A 9,165-nucleotide genomic window follows, 5' to 3' on the forward strand; every position below is an offset into this window, starting at 1 on the left:
GTTGCCGATGGCTGTTTAATCAATTGTAAGAATCAACATCTACAATACTTACTTGATTTTTCGTAAATCATATTTATCTATCTATTTCTATCGAAATAATAGACAAGAGTTCACTTCTTTTCTTACATTTTTTTTCTATTACTCTGTTTCTTTTTTTTTATACTTTATACTTTATATTTTAATATTTTTAATAGTTTTATGACAGTAACAAGTTTATATTAAATTGACTACTACTTAAAATTAGTTTTAGTTTTGAAAGATTGCGTGGAGAAAAAAATTCATTGAAACTTTTTTAATATATGATATTAGAGTGAAATTAAAATCTTAGATTCTTAATTTTGTCGGGATTAATTTGTTTATGTAGTACTTGGTTTAATTTTATGTACTTATATTTAGATTTGATATACGATTAGTTTTGCTTTATTTAATTAGGTTTTTAATTTTTAACAATCGTATGGTCATTAACGTTCCAATACTGCTAGACCGCATGAGATTTATCTCTAAACATGACAAAATTCAATACCTAAAATTTATATTCTAAATTCTAAGAATAATTTTGTACATTAAAATTATATTGATTAAAATAAATTAAAATTATACTTATTTTTTAAAATATTTCTTTTATAAATAATTAAAATTCCGAAAAAAGTAGATTTTAAAACATATTAGAGATTTTAATTGGGTGTATTTTGATTTTATTTTAAGAAAACAAACATTTCGACTAAAAAATACACTTAAAACAATGTGTTAGTTTTTTTTTCCTTCTCTTTTTCTTTTAAGAATCGATATGCAAAAATTTTCTTAAACGCAATTAACAAAATTATTATTTTTTTGCTATATAGTTATAATGGCTCATATTCTCCCACCAAAAATTTATATTTTCTTTCAGATAACACGAAATAATAATAATAAAAATAATAAATTATTTTGCCTACCAATGTTGCCTCTGTTTGGTAACTTGCAAACCATTTATTTTTAATAATATTTAAAAAGAAAACTAATATTTAAAAATAAATTGTGTATATTTGCCAACGTGCCCTTAATAACTCTCATTTTTGTTCAACTACATCTTCCAGTTCATGTTCAACATGTAAAATATGGGGTGGTATCGAAAAAAAAAAATTGTTATTTCATAAAAAAGAAATTGAGAGTTCAATTTGTCCCAGTGGCAGTGAAAGACGCAGCCGTTGAAGGGTTTGAAAATGAAATACCAAAATTACCCCTAGAAAGCATCTACGGGGGACATGGCTTTTCTTGTCATTAATGATAAAGTTGATAGAATGATGACTTTCTCCGTTTGAAAAGAAAGCCCTCCCAACGCCGGCGCCCACTGCTTCTGCCCGGCAAAGTACGTTTTGCATAAAGAAACCTAGGTAGACCCACCTGCAATCTCCATATTGCCCCTTCCATTGCGGAACACACTGTTCTACTCAATGAGGGTGTTATAGGGATTTCGTCTCAACGAATAGCACAGAAATGTGAGTCGATTTGGAGGGCATTCTTGTAATTTCGATTGCCAACGTTTACAAAATGGCCTTGGCGTGCTTCTAGATTAGATGGTCTTCAAAGCTAGAAAAAGCTTCGCCGATGAAGAGGTCGTTCCCAGCAATACCAAAAACCTCATAAACCTCTTTTGTTTTCGCTTTTCCAGACTGTGAGTAAGAATTCGTGAACAACGAACGAGTCAAGTTAATGGCGACTCAGTTCCCGGACGATTTCAAGTGCCCGATTTCTCTCGAGATTATGTCTGACCCGGTTATACTATCTTCGGGTCACACATTTGACCGGGCTTCAATCCAACGGTGGTTAGACGACGGCCACCGGACTTGCCCAATTACCAAACTGCCTCTCCCTGAATACCCTTCTCTCATCCCCAACCACGCTCTCAGGAGCTTGATTTCCAACTATGCCCTCGTCTCCCCTCTGAAATTACATCATCAGCCCCTCCGGGAACCTCAAGCCCTAATCTCCACGCTTACTTCGCCGTCTTCCACGCTCGATTCCAAGCTTGACTCGCTTGACCAACTCACCCGGCTCTCGAAGCGGGACGCTGCGTTTCGGTCTAAGCTGACTGAGTCGGGTGCCGTGACCGCCGTGCTCAGGTGTGTTGGCTCGAACGATCCGACCCTACAAGAGAAAGCGCTTTCTCTGCTGATTAACCTTAGTCTGGACGACGATAACAAGGTGGGTTTGGTGGCCGAAGGCGCAATTGGTCGAATCGTGGCGGCTTTGCTTGGTGGTGGGTCGCCTAATTGTCGAGCCTTGGCGGCCACCATGCTGACGAGCTTGGCGGTAGTGGAAGTGAACAAAGCTACGATTGGAGCATACCCATATGCGATTGGGGCTTTGGTTTCGCTTCTCATGGACGGTAAAGGCCGAGAGAAGAGGGAAGCAGCCACGGCGCTTTACGCTATCTGTTCATTCCCTGATAATCGGAGGCGAGCTGTGCAATGTGGGGCGGTCCCGATTTTGATGAGGATTGCCGATTCTGGGCTTGATAGGTCCGTGGAAGTTCTGGGACTACTGGCTAAGTGCAAAGAAGGGAGAGAAGAGATGGTGAGCTTTAATGGTTGTGTGAGGATTTTGGTTAGAGTTTTGAAGAATGGTAGCTCCAGGGGTATTCAGTATGCACTCCTAACGTTGAACTCGCTATGTTGTTATAGCGAAGCAACATGTCTAGAAGCCAGAAAAGAAGGGGTTTTGGAGCTTTGTATGGGATTGTTGGATGATGATAATGAGAAAATTAGAAGAAATGCTTCGAATTTGATTCAGGTTCTTAGTGGGAACTACTCCATGAGGTGAAAGCAATCGAATCAACAGCTGTGGTAGATTATATTCGGAGATTAAATCTGAATGCACGTCGATTTTGCGGGGTTGGTTTAGCACCCAGTGGAGGTGAGTTGGGCTTTTGTTTTATTGATTTTGTTACCTTTGTTGTAATAGTTTTTTATTTGTACAAAAAAGGAAAAAGATTAGATTTTGATTGGGATAGGTTCTTTGTATGTTGTACATTCTAAATAAATATTGCAAAAGTTGGCCTAGCTTTCTGTTCTTAGCTATTTTATTGGAAGTTTCAAAATGTCTTACTTGGCAATCTGGTTGGCGCAATTCATTGAGATTTCTCGCACCTATCGTTTCTCAATTCTTTTAGCAGTGTTCATAATTTATTTTTGCGGCTATTGCTTGATTTGAATGATATTATCTCTTGGGATTAGTCACCGTTTTAGAAATCTTATTCAAACTTATGTTCTGTTAATGAAGACCGTTAGCTTGAATTAGATGTCTCTAAGAGACTGTTTCACTTTGGACCAGTTCTGTATTAAGGAAGGTAGGTCAAGTACAATCTTGCTTTGAATTTAATTAGTTGTGAACTTTGTTTCGTTGGAGACTAGACGATGTTGTTGGCCAATACGGTATCTGGGTTTAGAAAATAAGGTACTAGGTGGTCACAGATTTTTTTTTATTATATGAATCAATAATTTATTGCTAATTCCTATCTCCGTAAATCATGCATGACTATAGGGATGATATCAGTTATGTATTAGAAACTTTATTGAAAAATTAGTGTCCAAGATATATCTGATTCGGTTACAGAGCACATTGAGAATTAATATTGGTATGTTAGAATCCTTCTTTCTGGATCAATGTGCTGGATGGTGAATTTAGCTAGTTAGGTATGACCATGAGATCATATGGTCAGTTGATGAGCAATCTTTAAGCCAACTTGGTTTGGTTGTTGTTCTCTTAACTCCCTAACTGTACTTTGTGCTAGGGGTCCTATATTATTTATGGACCACATTTCGACTTGTGCTCTGGTTCTAAAACAATTGGCATCAACATCTCTGTACTAGAACTTCTGCAGTAACATTATTATTTTTCTCTGGGATGGAATCTACAGACTCAGAACATTGTATCCTGGTAGAATTTATTTCAGGATCCATACATCTTGAGGCTGGCAAGGAAGATGCCAAGAAATTTGGATTGATCTTGCTGTCTATTTGTTTTCATATGCCTTCCCCTTTTTCTTTTTCCTTCATGTTTGTGTGGTCTCTGTATATATAGGATATGTTACAAAGTTTAACAAGTGGCTAGCAATCTATTTTATCTTAAGCAGTAAAGGGAGAGGGAAGCATGTACTTTTGGGAAAAGAATTTTACGATGATGGGGAGATTGATGCTCTTGTATTGTAATGCACATCTTGACTGATTCGCTTGCTTAAATTCCCGATTTGATGTGGTTTTTTGTCTGTTAATGTCTCATTACTGTTTTGCACTATCGACATTCTAGATTCAGCAGTTGTTTCATTTGTCATATTTGTTTTGTTCTATTCTCGAATTTCAATACACTCGACTGTTTAACTAAGCTATGGTATACTTGGAAGAACACACAAGAATTGTCCTGCTTTCCCATCCACATTTGGCCTTGTACAAGCCATGGATGAGCATTGAGCATAACTGTCGTGTTTCAGTTCCCACCCCAATTATTTGAGTAGTGTTTGTTTGATATGAATCGGTTTCTCGTTCTGGTTGTGTTGTAAGATGGTGCGTTTTCTTGGTTGGTTGGTTGTAACTTGTTTTAAGGTTGTTTTGATCCTAATGCTATGGAAAAGAGGCATTGATGACATTTCAAATAATTTCGGAAACGACAACGATAGCTCTGCTTTAATAGCCAAAATCGTCTTGTCTTTATCTATTTCAAGATTAAGGGCCCTAGTACATCCGTAAACTGATAGCTCCAGACCTAGGTTTATCCGTCTTGGCCGACCTATTAATGTTTTTCTTTTCTTCCAATACTCTAGATCTAGTAGCTTTGCCGACTTGATAAAGGGACAAGTTGTTTTAAAGATATTCCAATCAAAAGAAAAGTTGGGTCTAGAAATATAGAACTTTGGAGTGAACCCTTTTTCTCTTTTGACAAAAGACCAATATGAAGTTGACGAATCTCATGTGTTACCTCAACAAAAGAGAAAATTTTAAAAAGAGAGCTAATGGGATGAGATGAAGTTTCACGTCCACTTTCACTTGTCCATTGCATCCTCCAATGGTGGCATCGTTTGGTGAACATTCCAGTAAACCCCACAGAATACTAGGGTCATATAGGTATTATTTTATCCAATTATTATGTTATCAGTGCCTTTGAAAATTCATTTTGACGATGGACCCGAGGCGTTCAGGTGTGGTAGTTCAAAAATGCATAATGGGCTTTATACAGTCGAGTTAACAGTGTATTAAATGGGTCCATTTGGGCTGTGCTTGCGAAGTGATATTGGACCTCACTGTACACACTCAGTGGTCGGGGATAAGTTAAAAATTAGCCAGTTTAATGATTTTTTAGCTAAAATTATTTCTTAAATATTTTTAATTTAGTTCTACCAATTTTTATCACAGACAATTCCAAAGATACTCTTGACCACATGATTCTCTTCTAAAAACAGTATCCACATATTATAAGAGTATAATAGATATATTGATTGAAATAGTGGGTATTATACTAAAACTTAAAAGTTGTAGATAAAAAAAAAGAACTTACCTAAAAGTGGCTACTGGATCTAATTTCTACCTCTTCTTTGTGAGCATTGGTGTAAAATGGACCTAAATTCAGACAAGTCTTTTTGGTGATTTTTTTAGGAGTTGCTAAAGGAATACCAAATGAAAAAGACAGTGATACAGAACTTGCTATAGCTGTCAATTTTACTCACAAAACTCTTTCAAAATAGTCAAAAAGTAATTTCAACTCAATTTTCTTCGTCTTAATAGGCACCACCGACGAAGCGATCTTTGGGGTTCTATTTCTTCTCTCAAATTATTAATTTACAGTTGGAACTGAGTGAGGCATATTTTTAAGATATCAAATAAGCAATGCAATTTGTAGATTATTGAAATATACACTATCTTATTAAAGATGTCACTACAATGACTGAAAAAAATTACATACAGGTGCAGGGATTTCTTCTATTAATTTGAAAAGAAAATAAAAGTATGTTAGAGCAACTCCAATGGGAGTTGTTTTAGGAAAATGCTTGTCAGATGTGGGGTTTGTTAAATGAGGTGGATATGTTGTTTTAAAAGAAAATTGGCAACGTTGCCACTGCTGGGCAACGTTGCCTTCAATTTTATTTTTATTTTTCTGTTTTTTGATTGGTTAAGCTTAATAAAAAAAATTGTGATTTGACAACTTAAGCAACCAAGCATTGGAGTTGCTCTTAGTCTTATATTTTGGTCCTGTTCCTGCTCCTGCTGCACCTTCCAGTTTTTCACTTCATCAAAACTCAGATAGAACACAATAATATTCTTTGCTGTCTAATTATGAAAGAAAATTCATTCAACATCAACCAATAATAATAATAATAAGATAAATTAGTGAAACTGATTTTTTTTTAAGTAATTTTATAATTTGGCCTACTTTTGATCATTTTTTGTAAAATGTCGATCAGTTGTTTAAATTTTTCGTCTGATTGTTTGAATTTTTCGACCACCTATTTAAATTTTCGACTAAATGTCTAAATTATGAGAGACTATTGTATAAAAAAATTATGCAAAATAACTTAAAAAAAAAAAACTATTATATCATGTTACCCTAATAATAATAATAATAATAATAATAATAATAATAATAATGATGAATAAGAATAGGCAAATGGGCACTGTCAAATCTAATTACAGTAAAGAACAACAGATTGACATTGACGCCTAATATCAATTTTGATGTTGACTATTTGGGTGGAGTGGCCATTACTCTAGTTCTAATTCTAACTAACTTTTTCAAAATTTCATGCGAATTAACTAGTCCCACTTAATTCCCAATTGGTATGAAAGTTGATTTGGATTTGGCCTAATAAATAAATAAATAAATAAGAACAATATACAAAGAAACGCGGTGATATTAAAAAAAAATTTGAAATATAACATTTAATTTCTTTTCTGGCCAACTCCAATGCCGAAACAATGAGCATTTTACATGGTTAAATTAAGATCATCAAGAAAAATGAACCTCATCCACTCAAATACTTTAATTTTATTATTGTATGTAGTTGGATTTGTTAAAAAAAAATGAGATTTTTATTTGAAATTTGGTATGTTTTTTATAAACATTTGTTATAGATATCATTTTTTTAATGCAATATTGCATTTCTATAAATTTTAGTAAAGAGATGTATAATTAAGTTTACAAATTAGTTATGTGAATATTATGTTGATTATGAATATGTTTTTCTCTAAATGAATTTTGCAATTTTTTTTATCTATTACCGTATTTATTTTTTTTATTATGGATTACTTATATTTTTGTAAATTTCTCTATAAAAAATTAAAACAATATGGGCTCATCATCAACAATATTTTCCACAACTTCAAAATTAAAGACATTTTTCTAAAATCTCTTGTGGGCTGTTTTCATTCCCAAGAACAGAACAGGCCTAGAGATGCTTAGAATTAGACTCTTGCAGCCAATTTGGTAATGAAGTATATATAGTATGGAAAATTACGCATATCACGGGGATTTAAAAAAAAAATTCAATTTTTACGGTAATTAAAAATAATAACATTATTACGGTTATCCAACTTCCTTTCATTTGTGGTTGATATATTTGACGCAACCTTCTTCAATTCTAGCGCTAGAGCTCTCAAATTATTAGCCTTTCCTTTCACCTTTTATCTCTATCGGTTCAAAATTTATATACATATATTATACAAACATCATTTATATATATATCTAGGTATATATAGATACTATTCATACATGTACATATACATAGGGCTGTAGGTTCAAGATTTTAATGTATTTTTTTTTGGTAAATCAGTAATCTTTGTATTCACAACAAGAAACTTATTTACAACCTAACAAGAATCAAAGAACAATTAATCTCTATCTATACCATTGAGTTTATGTATCTTCATTATTTGTAATCTATTACAAACAACATGAATAATATTATTTACAACAACTGAAACTATGGGAAACACATGATCCCAAAGAACTCTATTTCTTCCCATCCAGACATAGTAAACTGTAGCAGAAACAATACTGAACAGAACAACTCTTCTACCTTTTGAAATCTTTTTTTTCAGCAGCCACTTCAACAACTTTTCCAAGTCAGTACCTGTATAGGTAATACCACACCAACTAACAACTTCTAGCAAGACTTTCCTACTGAAGCAGCAGGAAAAGAATAAGTGACTGTGATTCTCTTCAGCAACTCCACAAATTAAGCAATCGGTTTTTTAATGTATTGTTGAGATCAATATTCTCGTCTCAAAACAAGTTTTTAAAAAATTAGTTTTTTAAATCTTTATAATAATCATGTTAAATAAATTTATAAATATTTATGTAATTATGAGTTAAAAAATACACTTTTTAGTTGCGAAATTAGTTTTGTAAATTGTTATTACAAAAATGTAAAATCTGTTTAAAAAAAATATTGTATTTCACCACTATATTCAATAAAGTGTTTTATAAATAATAAATATCTTAAATTTATATTTTTAAGTTGTATAACATAAATATGATGGTTCATGTAATTTTTTGGTACAATATCGTAACAATATGGAAAATATAATATTTTTATGTATATTTTGTTTATGATTCTTAATTATAAAATATTTTCGTAAATGTTAGTTACAAAAATATATTTCTTAGTTATAAAACTAGATTTGTAAACTATTGTTACAAAAATAAAAAATTTAGTTACGAATTTGTTTGTAAATTTTATCTAAAAAAAAAAAATCTACAATTCTATAACTGATTTTGTAAATATTATTTACAAACATATAACAGATATTTACAAGTTTGTAACAAATATTTATTAGTTTGTAAACGTTGATTACAAAAATTGTATTTTACAGTTTTTATTTATGATTTTTCTACTCCGTATTTACGCTTTTGCCATTCCGTGTTTTTATCCAAAAATTTTGTATTTTTGTAATGCACTGTATTTTAAGATTTTTTTAACTTTTAGTGCATTTTTATAGATTTCCCTATATAGTATGTGTATGTGTTTTTTCTCAATTAATTTTCCAAATCTTCTTATATTATTCTCTTAAATCATCGAGATAGCCAAGTTTCGAGTATATTTACTAGTATTTCTCTATGTAGAGACAATTTAATAATAATAATAATAATTATTATAATAAAAATTAATTAAAAAGGAGAGAAAAAAAAAAGGCTAGA

At 32.3% G+C, this 9,165-nt stretch overlaps 1 protein-coding gene across 1 annotated transcript; it reads left to right on the plus strand.

Annotated features, from left to right (window-relative positions):
• The first annotated feature begins 1,266 nt into the window (after positions 1-1,266).
• LOC133794219 (U-box domain-containing protein 8) lies at positions 1,267-3,041 on the plus strand. Its single transcript, XM_062231437.1, has one exon. It carries the CDS (start codon positions 1,693-1,695, stop codon positions 2,800-2,802), a length of 1,110 nt encoding a protein of 369 aa, XP_062087421.1. The 5' UTR covers positions 1,267-1,692; the 3' UTR covers positions 2,803-3,041.
• Positions 3,042-9,165: the final 6,124 nt, after the last annotated feature.

The sequence above is a fragment of the Humulus lupulus genome, chromosome 8 (genome assembly GCF_963169125.1).
Source record: "Humulus lupulus chromosome 8, drHumLupu1.1, whole genome shotgun sequence".
In the NCBI taxonomy this organism is placed as follows: Eukaryota; Viridiplantae; Streptophyta; class Magnoliopsida; order Rosales; family Cannabaceae; genus Humulus; species Humulus lupulus.

Excerpts from the sequence above, each read along its gene's own strand:
- LOC133794219 (XM_062231437.1), top strand. The coding sequence starts at position 1,693 with ATGGCGACTCAGTTCCCGGACGATTTCAAGTGCCCGATTTCTCTCGAG.